Source organism: Pungitius pungitius, chromosome 9 (assembly GCF_949316345.1).
Source record: "Pungitius pungitius chromosome 9, fPunPun2.1, whole genome shotgun sequence".
Taxonomy (NCBI): domain Eukaryota; kingdom Metazoa; phylum Chordata; class Actinopteri; order Perciformes; family Gasterosteidae; genus Pungitius; species Pungitius pungitius.
Window position 1 is genome coordinate 18,107,989 of NC_084908.1, and position 12,207 is coordinate 18,120,195.

The following is a 12,207-nucleotide window of genomic DNA, read 5'->3' on the forward strand; positions in this document are numbered from 1 at the left end:
GCTCTAGTTTCTAACCTCTACACACACTTACCTGGGTGTGTCTGGACAAGTCTTTGTGTTAGCAGAGATTGTGAATAAATATGTTTGAATAAAGTATATCAATATGCAAATGTTGTGAATTACCGTGTATTATTATTTTTAATTACATTTTTTTAATGATATACAAGTTGTTATATCATAAAGTTAGATAATCACGAATGCTGTTTGGTCTCTTTCTGTCAATGTTTCACACGACACCGCCTACCTGCCATTGGCTAAACTCTCACACACTTCCCGTTGTCACGCAGAAGGAAAATGCTGCAGATAAAAGCTGTTGCTCTGTGACTTGTGGTGTTAGTTGAACTTGTGCCTCCGTTGGAAGAAGACTGAAAACCTGCAGAGATGGGCTTCTCCCCCTTTTTCTCCGCTGAGACATGGACCCTTCTGGTGGCTCTCGTCACGCTGCTCTTTGTGTAAGTGTTGAAGAATATTTGTCTGTGTTTATTTGGGTTTGTCTGTGTGATTAATAGCAGTTTTCTCTTTCTGTTTTTTGTTGTTTTACAGGTATGTCTGCTGGAATTTTGGAATATTTAAGAAATTGGGCGTCCCGGGTCCCAAACCAATCCCTTTCTTCGGCACTATGCTGGCATATAGAAAGGTTGGTAGACACATTTTCAAGAAGTAACAGCAAGGAACAAAATGGATGAAATCGTACTTCGGTAATTCAGGTTTACAGCGTTCTTCAATATTCTTGTTAAAAGGCTAATTTATTTCCTCCTGTTCAGTAATAGTACTAAAGTCGCTCTAACAAGTACCACAGTTTTGTTCTTACATTTGGACAATAACCATTGCTATTTTCTCTTTTCTGTCTCTATGATCCGTCAGTGTTTATATTTCATTGTTATTTAAGGCAAACAGCTATACAAGTCAAGGAGTTGGAATAATTGAGTAAACTTCTTGTACACAGGGATTCACCGCCTTTGACGAAGATTGCTCAAAGAAATATGGGAAAGTGTGGGGGTAAGTCTGCACGTTGCAATGTGCGTTTCACCATGTATGTAAGTGTCTATTATATTTCTGTTCTTCAGTTAGCGTTTCATTGTTGTTCTTTCTTTCTACTCTTTTTTTTTTTTTTTAGCATTTTTGATGGCCGTCAGCCGGTGCTGTGCATCACTGATCCTGCCATGATCAAAACTATTCTCATAAAGGAGTGTTACTCTCTCTTCACCAATCGCAGAGTAAGTAAACTAACTAACACTTCCAGTCACTTGTTTCTTGGACTCTCCTCATCATCTGTATGCGTTCCTCTGTACCAGAACTTCCGTCTGAACGGGCAACTGTACGACGCTGTGTCCATCGCTGAGGATGACCAGTGGAAGAGGATCCGAAGTGTCCTCTCGCCCTCCTTCACCTCAGGAAGACTGAAAGAGGTTCAGCGCCCCTTTAGATCTCTCTGAGCAACATGTTAAGAATTAGGGCTGTCAATACTTTTTTTTAAAATAACTAATTAATTACACATTTTGAAATTCATTATTCTCGATTAATGTTGTTGTTACAATGTTGTTTTTAATGTTTGTCAGTACCGGTAATAAGAAATCACTTTAGAAAACGTGTATTTTAGACACTTGTTTGATTGTTATTGTTAATTTAAACACATAACTACACACATTTGATCATCTTTAAGGCAGAATTCCACCGGGTGGAACATGTTGAACTGGCAAGTCTTTTAGCTAGCTTAGCCTAGCAGCTAGCTTAGCATAGTGGTGCTTTTAAGTGGTCCGTTAGCCACTCACCCCCCTTCTGTTTGACACATGGAAGAATTCCTCTGCACAGTTCTCCGCTGTATGTTGCGCCTCAGTTTGTTTTACCTCCAATGCAAATACCGCTCTCCATCTAGAGCTACCGTCTTGCTTTCTTCGATGCAACTGACTGCAGAAAGCGGCCATTTTGTTTCCACAGTGAACTTCCGATATACCAGTTTAAACTTTTTAATTCTAACCCCACCACAGAGGGCGGCTTTCAAGCTTATTTAGAGCTTACATTTATAAGCCTTTTTTCTCCTGTTTCTAAGATGTTTGACATCATGAAGCACCACTCCGCTAACCTGACCAGCAGCATGAAAAAAAAGGCGGACAAGGGGGAGCCCCTAGAGCTTAAAGAGTGAGGACACATTACACCACTAATTTAAAGTTATTCTAGAGAATGCATGAATCCAACCATTGTGACTGTTTCCACTTCAGGTTCTTTGGACCCTACAGCATGGATGTAGTAACCAGCACAGCCTTCAGTGTTGACATTGACTCATTGAACAACCCCTCAGACCCATTTGTCGCTAACATAAAGAAGATGCTCAAGTTTGACCTTTTTAGCCCAATCTTCCTCATTGTTGGTAAATAATTCCTTTCATAAAATACGGCTAGTTTGATGGTAGAAATATCAGTGTTGTAAATGTTTGCAGTCACTGTTTACCCTCTTTCCCTAATACATGTGTTGCTGTCTGCTTAATTCCAGCATTCTTCCCCTTTTTGGGTCCAATTATGGAAAAGATGGAGTTTTCCTTTTTCCCTAAATCTGTCACAGACTTTTTTTACGCTGCACTGCAGAAGATCAAGTCCAACCGTGTGCACAGCGAGCAAAAGGTAAGAGTGTGTGTGCATCCACATCTCTGCATCAACAGATTCAGAAGTACAATCAGTCCTCCTCATATGTGTCCACTCTTAGAGTCGAGTGGACTTCCTTCAGTTGATGATTGACTCCCAGAAAAACATTGACCTCAGTAAAGAGGAATCACATAAAGGTGACAAACGAACAAAGCCATGTTCAGTACCTACTCACACATGTAAGAACGACTAAATGCTATTCTACATCTATCTCCTCGCTATCTCCCCAGGTTTAAGTGATCACGAGATCCTTTCCCAAGCAATGATTTTCCTCTTTGCTGGCTATGAAACAAGCAGCAGCTCTCTTACTTTCTTGGCTTACAATCTGGCCACAAACCCTGACATCATGAAACGGCTGCAAGAGGAGGTCGACTCCACGTTCCCGAACAAGGTGCGTTTGACGTGGGAAAAAGGACAGAGTTGGAGTTTGGGAATGACATGCGGCGAATGATCGAGCCAGGCGGAAGTTAACCCAGATATATGCAGCTCTGAGAGTTCGTGCCTTCATGCCGATGCACCGTGATCAATCGGCTATCATCAGGGCGCCTGGATAAGTGCAAAAAAATTAATTGTGTGTCTTTTATGACCAGTAGCTGCTTCCGATTTTCGCGGCCAGGGTTGGGTGGTATGGCCGTAAATTCAGATCACGGTATTTTTGTAAGATTCTGACGGTATCCCGGTATATCAACGTATTTTTTTTTGTTTGGCAAACACATTAGTTCATTAACCTCGAAAAGGACCGTCGGCCACAGCTCACAGCGATCTGCGCTTGCAACTGTCCGGCTAGTTAGCCTGTTAGCATGTTAGCGTGTTAGCTGTTGTGGCTGCTATTGTTCCCACCAGAGGCAAAACCTACACTAGTATGACCATAAGGGAATCTACTCCGGTATACCGGCCAGTATTCTAGAGCTAAGCCAACTCTTTGCTGACACTAACCTGTGTCAGTCTTGACAGTGCATTTTTAACCTCAGTATCTCAATCTACAGTTTTCCCTCCTGGATTCTTGTAGCTCCTAACTTGGCCCAACATTACGGAGTGACGGTCCGGTCTTGTCACTGTGTCTTGAGCAGGGTCCTGTTGAGTACCAGGCTCTGATGCAGATGGAGTATCTGGACAGCGTCATCAACGAGTCTCTCCGGTTGTACCCCATTGCCCCACGTTTGGAGCGTGTGGCCAAGGCAACTGTGGAAATAAATGGCATTGTGATTCCAAAAGGAATGGTTGTCATGGTTCCCACTTGGCCGCTGCACCGGGATCCGAGTCTGTGGCCCGAGCCCGAAGCGTTTAAACCTGAGAGGTATGGAAGGGATTTGTACGTTTATTTAGAAAGGCCCTGAGCTCAGCAGACAGTTACCTCATTTCTGTCATGTAAACATTGTTGTGTGTGTGTGTGTCTTCAGGTTCAGCAAGGAAAACAAGGACACTATTGACCCCTACACGTACATGCCTTTCGGAGCAGGACCGAGGAACTGCATTGGGATGCGATTTGCTCTGGTGATGATGAAACTAGCAATGGTGGAGATCCTGCAGAGGTTCAGCTTCTCTGTGTGTAAGGAGACTGAGGTGAGACCACACTGGTTGTATTTGTATTTGTTTTAATGGAAAATGAATAATCATTTTTATGGTGTTTGTGTATTGCTGTCACACAATGTATAATTTGCTAGATTTATTGCGATATTGAGGATTATATAATACCAAAGATAGCCAATCGTGATTGTTGCTGCAAAGGTCTGTGTGTTCAAAGGTCAGAAGCCTTTTTTATCGTTTATGATCCCGCCAGCTGTTTGTATCTTTCATCCATTGTTGACTCTGTTGAAAATTATTTCTCTTCACATGTCCTTTCCTGCCAGATCCCCTTGGAGATGGACATCCAAGGCCTTCTGATGCCAAAACGACCAATCAAACTCAAGCTGGTGTCACGTTGAATCCTCAAAATAAACAAAAAGAACGAGACACATGATTTTAAAGTTAAACATTTCCATCTGTATCACCACATGTAAATCTATATCTGTTAGTTGTCGTTTATTCCCATTACAAATTTTACCCATGTTAAATAAGTGACAAATGGATAATTTTTTAAGACTAGGTAGAAGAGTGTGTCTTTATTTGAGATAACAATGTTCTAGTACTGGATAAAATAGCTTTTAAAACATTGGTTGGACTGTAACATAATATGGTGAAGAAATGTGTGTCGCCCTGAGAGAGTTCTGACCTGAGGAGGTGTGGTGCTGCACAGAACTTTAGCCTCTTTCATTCTTGTGCAGCAACAACACATAGTGCTCGCGTTTCTAACCTTTACACACACTCACCTGGGTGTGCATGGACATGTCTTTGCGTTAGCAGAGAATGTGAATAAATATGTTTGAATAAAGCATTTAAGTGTACAAATGTTGTGTATCATTGTGTAATAATAAATTACATGTTGCTTTGTTCCCCATGTTCGGGCCATTGCTGGGCGGCATGTCCAGAAGTTCATATGACAGTATTTTGTGAGATTCCCACGGTATCCCGGTGTATCAAGTTTTTTGTTGTTGTTGAGTAAACACATTTATTCACAGAACAGCTGTTCACCGCTTGGCACTTGGCTCGTTAGCGTGTTAGCTTGTAAGCGTGTTAGCTAGTTGGCGTGTTAGCTGTTATGGCTGCTAGCTGTGTTGCCGCTAGAGCCAATACCAGTGCCTCGACCAACTTTGCAATAAATTGTTTTCTGATCTATCGTTAACTTCGGCTGGGATTCTGTTTTAATGTAACAAGAGATGGAGTTACTTATTGTTGTGATAGCGGGCTACCTGTGCCGAGCATGCAGTTTCTGCGACTGATTTTAGCTCCTAACTTAGCTCCTAACCTGACTATATACTATTGTGTTATTCACAGAACTATTATCGCCGATTTAGATTTTCTCAGATCCGTCAACCAGAAAACACACAAAGGTAAAAGAGTGTGTTGTTTTAGGGAAATCAATGTTCTAGTCCCGGATAAAAAACTTTTTAAAACATTGGAGGGATTGTAATGTAATAAAAAATGTGTTTAGCCCTGAGATAGTTCTGACCTGAGGAAGTTTGGCTTTTTTTCTGCTGCACAGAACTTTAGCCTCTTTGGTTCTTATGCAGCAACAACACATAGTGCTCGCCCTTCTAACCTTTACACACACTCACCTGGGTGTACATGGACATTTTTTTGTGTTAGCAGAGAATGTGAATAAATATGTTTGAATAAAGTATATCAATGTACAAATGTTGTGTATTATTGTGGAATAATATGTTATATGTTTTCTGCAGCTGTTATATCATGAAGTTAGATAATCACGAATGCTGTTTGGTCTCTTTCCTTCAATGTCTCACACCACACCGCCTACCTGCCATTGGCTAAACTCTCACACACTTTCCGGGGTCACACAGAAGGAAAATGCTGCAGATAAAAACTGTTGCTCTGTGACTTGTGGTGTTGAACTTGTGCCTCCGTTGGAAGAAGACAGAAAACCTGCAGAGATGGGCTTCTCCCTCTTTTTCTCCGCTGAGACATGGACCCTTCTGGTGGCTCTCGTCACGCTGCTCTTTGTGTAAGTGTTGAACAATATTTGTCTGTGTTTATTTGGGTTTGTCTGTGTGATTAATAGCAGTTTTCTCTTTCTGTTTTTTGTTGTTTTACAGGTATGTCTGCTGGAATTTTGGAATATTTAAGAAATTGGGCGTCCCGGGTCCCAAACCAATCCCTTTCTTCGGCACTATGCTGGCATATAGAAAGGTTGGTAGACACATTTTCAAGAAGTAACAGCAAGGAACAAAATGGATGAAATTGTACTTCGGTAATTCAGGTTTACAGCGTTCTTAAATAGTCTTGTTAATTGGCTCATTTTTTTCCTCCCGTTCACCGATAATATACTAACCTTGCTCTAACAAGAAAACAAAACAAAATATATTGTAGAATATTTCATTCCCCCGTTTTTAAATTCATAGGAGAGATTTCAACTATTGTAATATCCGTTCCAGAGAAAGTATCACAATTTTGTTCTTACACTTGGGAAATGACCATGGCTATGATCCGTTTGTGTTTAAATATATTTCATTGTTATTTAAGGCTAACAGCTATGAAGTCAAGACATTAGAATAATCAAGTAAAGAATGTACATGTTTAATGTGCACTATAGTGACTATAGTTCTACAAATCTACATATTTAATTAGACACTCTTCAAGCTACAAACAGTTTATAATCTGTATTATTATTCTTGTACACAGGGATTCACCAACTTTGACGAAGATTGCTCAAAGAAATATGGGAAAGTATGGGGGTAAGTCTACGTGTTGCAATATGTGTTTCTCCATGTATGTAAAGTGTCTCCATAAGATATATCTGCATAAAAAGCTCACCTGCCGTTTCATTATTGTTCTTTCTTTCTACTCTTTTTTTTTTAGCATTTTTGATGGCCGTCAGCCGGTGCTGTGCATCACTGAACCTGCCATGATCAAAACCATTCTGGTAAAGGAGTGTTACTCTCTCTTCACCAATCGCAGAGTAAGTAAACTAACTGTAACACTTCCAGTCACTTGTTTCTTGGACTCTCCTCATCATCTGTCTGCGTTCCTCTGTAACAGAACTTCCGTCTGAACGGGCAACTGTACGATGCTTTGTCCAGCGCTGAGGATGACCAGTGGAAGAGGATCCGAAGTATCCTCTCGCCCTCCTTCACCTCAGGAAGACTGAAAGAGGTTCAGCGCCCTCCTGCACTTCCACCTCCCCTGCTCTTTAGTGCACGTTGAACTTTACAATCAAAGGCTTAACGTGTTTTTAAATTTGACCACAATAACAAAAAGTAAACTTATAGTAAAAGAGTCATTTTTGTTTTTCACAAACAGAACAAAACTCTGTAGAATGGCTCAACCACACCAAGGCCTGAAAGGGAAGGAAAACCAATGAGTTCTTTCTGAGCAACAGATGTTAAGAACACAAAAAATCATAGTCAAATAAATTGACACCGTGGCACCAAAATGTATGGAGATTTAAATAAGAACAGTTTCCTGTTTCAGTGTCCCTCGCACGATAATGCTACCTGCAACATTACCAGTCTTGTTGCTGAAGCAAAGTCATTCTAAAAACGTGAATAGAAATTAGAAGTTAGTGGAGGGTTAGTAGAGTTTAAATTGATTTAGAGAATATCAGCTGGACACGCTACAGACTGATGAACCAGTTTAAACCTCCTGATTCTAACAACTGAGTAGACGGGAGAAGGCGGCTTGCAATCTTATTAAGAGCTTACATAGAAGCCTTTTTTTCTCCTTTTTCTAAGATGTTTGACATCATGAAGCACCACTCCGCTAACCTGACCAGCAGCATGAAAAAAAAGGCGGACAAGGGGGAGCCCCTAGAGCTTAAAGAGTGAGGACACATTACACCACTAATTTAAAGTTATTCTAGAGAATGCATGAATCCAACCATTGTGACTGTTTCCACTTCAGGTTCTTTGGACCCTACAGCATGGATGTAGTAACCAGCACAGCCTTCAGTGTTGACATTGACTCATTGAACAACCCCTCAGACCCATTTGTCGCGAACATTAAGAAGATCAAGTTTGACTTTTCAAGCCCAACCTTCCTAATTGTTGGTAAAGATTTCCTTTCATAAAATACAGCTATTTATATTTTTTTCATTCATCTTGATAGTAGAACTATCCGTGTTGTAAATGTTTGCAGTCACTGTTTGCCCTGTTTCTGTAATACATGTTTTGCTTTCTGCTTAATTCCAGCGTTCTTCCCTTTTCTGGCTCCAATTATGGAGATGATGGAGTTTTCCTTTTTCCCTAAATCTGTCACAGACTTTTTTTACGCTGCACTGCAGAAGATCAAGTCCAACCGTGTGCACAGCGAGCAAAAGGTAAGAGTGTTTGTGAATCCACATCTCTGCATCAACAGATTCAGAAGTACAATCAGTCCTCCTCATATGTGTCCACTCTTAGAGTCGAGTGGACTTCCTTCAGTTGATGATTGACTCCCAGAAAAACATTGACCTCAGTAAAGAGGAATCACATAAAGGTGACAAACGAACAAAGCCATGTTCAGTACCTACTCACACATGTAAGAACGACTAAATGCTATTCTACATCTATCTCCCCGCTATCTCCCCAGGTTTAAGTGATCACGAGATCCTTTCCCAAGCAATGATTTTCCTCTTTGCTGGCTATGAAACAAGCAGCAGCTCTCTTACTTTCTTGGCTTACAATCTGGCCACAAACCCTGACATCATGAAACGGCTGCAAGAGGAGGTCGACTCCACGTTCCCGAACAAGGTGCGTTTGACGTGGGAAAAAGGACAGAGTTGGAGTTTGGGAATGACATGCGGCGAATGATCGAGCCAGGCGGAAGTTGACCCAGATATATGCAGCTCTGAGAGTTCGTGCCTTCATAATGATGCACCGTGATCACTCAGCTATCATCAGGGCGCCTGGATAAGTGCAAAAAAAATAATTGTGTAACTTGTATGACCAGTAGCTGCCAAAACCTTGGCAAACTGAACAGCGGATCATCCCTGTTTTTCGTTGTTAGCCGCTTGCTCGCAACAGGCCAGCTAGCAGTTACAAAAAAACTTCCAAGTCAACAATCATTGACCTACAAAAGGATCCAGGCCCCCCAAACAGCGCTTGGCACTTGCAACGGGCCGGCTCGTTAGCGGTTTAGCTCATTAGCTAGTTAGCGCGTTAGCTGTTGTGGTTGCTAGTGTTGCCACTAGAGGCAAAACCAGTGCCTTGACCAACTTTTGCAATAAATTATTTTCTGATGTAACGTTAACTTGGGTGGGATTCTTCAAAACCAAAAGACCTCCAAACCGCTCACCGCTCATGTCTTGGGCACAAGTTGTGTTGGTTCATCTCTGGTTTTCCCTGTTTTCATGTAACAAGTGATGGAGTTAAACATTGTTGTGATTGCGGGGTCATTTTATAAATGTACAATTATTAGCTGTTGTGTCTTGGTGTTTTACCTTTTTAAAGAGTGTTTGCTGCAGGTTATTCATTCTTATTATAAGGTTCCTCAATATCAATATCAATATGTATTGCTAAGTAAAGTAGCTCCGCCCGAAACTGATTTAGCGATTAGGTGTACAAAAAAATCCTGCTGCTTGTGGCTTACTGGTATGACAGTATGGTATGAATTCTTACCCGAAGGAAATCTTGTACCGGTTGAGACCTTCACCCGTCCAATATGCTAAGCTAACTCTTTGCTGACTCTAACCTGTGTCTGTTTTGACCGAACACTTTTAACCTCAGTATCTCAATCGACAGTTTTCCCTCCTGGATTCTTGTAGCTCCTAACTTGGCCCAACATTACGGAGTGACGGTCCGGTCTTGTCTCTGTGTCTTGAGCAGGGTCCTGTTGAGTACCAGGCTCTGATAGAGATGGAGTATCTGGACAGCGTCATCAACGAGTCTCTCCGGTTGTACCCCATTGCCCCACGTTTGGAGCGTGTGGCCAAGGCAACTAAGGAGATAAACGGCATTGTGATTCCAAAAGGAATGGTTGTCATGGTTCCCACATGGCCGCTGCACCGGGATCCGAGTCTGTGGCCCGAGCCCGAAGCGTTTAAACCTGAGAGGTATAGAAGGGATTTGTATGTTTATTTAGAAAGGCCCTGAGCTCGGCAGACAGTTACCTCATTTCTGTCATGTAAACATTGTTGTGTGTGTCTTCAGGTTCAGCAAAGAAAACAAGGACACTATTGACCCCTACACGTACATGCCTTTCGGAGCAGGACCGAGGAACTGCATTGGGATGCGATTTGCTCTGGTGATGATGAAACTAGCAATGGTGGAGATCCTGCAGAGGTTCAGCTTCTCTGTGTGTAAGGAGACTGAGGTGAGACCACACTGGTTGTATTTGTATTTGTTTTAATGGAAAATGAATAATCATTTTTATGGTGTTTGTGTATTGCTGTCACACAATGCTAGATTGATTGGGATATTGAGGATTATATAATACTAAAGATAGCCAATCGTGGTTGTTGCTGCAAAGGTCTGTGTGTTCAAAGATCAGAAGCCTTTTTTCAAATTATTTTTGTTCACATTTATTTCTCTTCACATGTACTTTCCTGCCAGATCCCCTTTGAGATGGACATCCAAGGCCTTCTGATGCCAAAGCGACCACTTAAACTTAAGCTGGTGTCACGTTGAATCCTCAAACTAATCAAAAAGAACAAGATACATGATTTTAACCATGATTTCCATTTGTATCACCACATTTACAGCTGTATGTAATTCCTTATCAGCTAGTCATCTTTTGCTCATATTAAAGCTTTTACAATGTTCAACTAAGTGACAAATGGATAATTTCTCAAGCCTCTGTTTTGGGGTTTTATAATGAGGATTGTCATTTGATCCCACTGTTTGATTTGATCACTGGCAACAGCAACATCCACCTAACTGGGGCTACAAATGATCATAATGTGTTTCAAGTAGTACAACGTTTAAGACTACAAGGAAAATGCAATTCCCATTCTGTCACATGTGGTCACTCACATGTGGTCATATGAGATAAGATTCTGGGAAATAACAAAAGAAAATCTTGTAAAACACCATCCCATAACAGCACCACCAACTAATTTCCTGTCACCTAATCTTTATAACGCCCACCCTGATAAAAATAGCTTTACCAAAGGAAATATTAATATTTATTGCAATCTGATTGCATAGCTTATAAATATACTATTCACGTTTTTGCATTTTTCTTTCCCTTATAAAATATAGGACCGAAATATAGAAAAAAATGTACTTATTGTTTTATATATCAACAGTTTTATATTTCAATAACAGTGTACATTGAACGGCCTGCTGTGATTGTAATAACGTGTGAGCCTGTCTCTCTCGACGTTTTGTATCGCAACAGCGCGCTCGTGTGGACGCTCTGTGTACATTCATGTGTTCATTCATGTGTTCCTGCCAGTGGACAGATCCATCCTCCGTGTTTTTCAACCATCTTGTTCTTTCCATGTTTATAAACAGAGGCTAGAGATAAAAAAAAAAAGACTAAATCTGAGGTGGACAAACCAACTACAGTGACGTCACCACATTTTTGGGGGAATTGAGGAGCATTTCACAGGTTATCTGCGTTACCCAATAAACGCACTAGTTTTAAGTATTTTGGTCAGACACTCAACTGTACGAGAACAATAATAATAAGATTAATAATGAATACTACATTTTTTGTAATTTTAAAATAATCAGACACTTTACATGAAACAATTTAAAATCATCAAATATAAAAAAGAAAACATAAAACACACCATTTTGGTCACACAATAAGAGCATATAATAATATATAATAAAAGGATTGTAATCCGGTATGGCATGTTTCCTCTGTCTCTTATTTTGTTTTTATATACTATTTTGGAGCCATTTGCACCGACCTGAATTTTCTCAGATCCGTCATCCAGGAAAGGCACTAAAGTAGAACTTGTTGATTTGAGGATAGAATGATACCACGGCAGCTATATATCCACGCGATGTTCTGCTGTGCTCAACCTGCAGTTCCCTGGTGTGACGACAATAACTGCAACCAATCGGCAGAGGGGCCCAGATGTTGCGTT

The 12,207-nt window shown here is 40.9% G+C and overlaps 2 protein-coding genes across 4 annotated transcripts; both read left to right on the forward strand.

Moving 5' to 3' along the window:
- The first annotated feature begins 286 nt into the window (after positions 1-286).
- LOC119217509 (cytochrome P450 3A40-like) lies at positions 287-5,829 on the forward strand. Of its 2 annotated transcripts, XM_037471197.2 has the most exons (13): positions 289-452; positions 544-637; positions 947-999; positions 1,118-1,217; positions 1,296-1,409; positions 2,051-2,139; positions 2,220-2,368; positions 2,491-2,618; positions 2,701-2,776; positions 2,870-3,030; positions 3,710-3,936; positions 4,040-4,202; positions 4,490-5,827. In XM_037471197.2, the coding sequence occupies exons 1-13, from the start codon at positions 382-384 to the stop codon at positions 4,562-4,564; spliced, it is 1,500 nt and encodes a 499-aa protein (XP_037327094.2). In that variant the 5' UTR covers positions 289-381; the 3' UTR covers positions 4,565-5,827. The 2 variants fall into 2 exon arrangements, with proteins under 2 accessions (XP_037327093.2, XP_037327094.2); XM_037471196.2 differs by having other exon boundaries at positions 287-452; positions 1,118-1,409; positions 4,490-5,829.
- Positions 5,830-6,043: 214 nt separating this feature from the next.
- On the forward strand, positions 6,044-10,856 carry LOC119217510 (cytochrome P450 3A40-like). 2 transcript variants are annotated; one of them, XM_037471199.2, is made up of 13 exons: positions 6,044-6,198; positions 6,290-6,383; positions 6,876-6,928; positions 7,053-7,152; positions 7,233-7,346; positions 7,925-8,013; positions 8,094-8,239; positions 8,381-8,508; positions 8,591-8,666; positions 8,760-8,920; positions 9,995-10,221; positions 10,319-10,481; positions 10,721-10,856. In XM_037471199.2, exons 1-13 carry the CDS (start codon positions 6,128-6,130, stop codon positions 10,793-10,795), a joined length of 1,497 nt encoding a protein of 498 aa, XP_037327096.2. In that variant the 5' UTR covers positions 6,044-6,127; the 3' UTR covers positions 10,796-10,856. The 2 variants fall into 2 exon arrangements, with proteins under 2 accessions (XP_037327096.2, XP_037327097.2); XM_037471200.2 differs by having other exon boundaries at positions 8,450-8,508.
- The last annotated feature ends 1,351 nt before the right edge of the window (positions 10,857-12,207 follow it).

Coding starts and splice junctions, on each gene's coding strand:
- LOC119217509 (XM_037471196.2), top strand. CDS start 382: ATGGGCTTCTCCCCCTTTTTCTCCGCTGAGACATGGACCCTTCTGGTG. Junction 3,031..3,709: donor ACTCCACGTTCCCGAACAAG/GTGCGTTTGACG, acceptor TGTCTTGAGCAG/GGTCCTGTTGAGTACCAGGC. Junction 3,937..4,039: donor GAAGCGTTTAAACCTGAGAG/GTATGGAAGGGA, acceptor GTGTGTCTTCAG/GTTCAGCAAGGAAAACAAGG.
- LOC119217510 (XM_037471199.2), top strand. CDS start 6,128: ATGGGCTTCTCCCTCTTTTTCTCCGCTGAGACATGGACCCTTCTGGTG. Junction 6,199..6,289: donor CTCGTCACGCTGCTCTTTGT/GTAAGTGTTGAA, acceptor GTTGTTTTACAG/GTATGTCTGCTGGAATTTTG. Junction 8,240..8,380: donor CCCAACCTTCCTAATTGTTG/GTAAAGATTTCC, acceptor GCTTAATTCCAG/CGTTCTTCCCTTTTCTGGCT.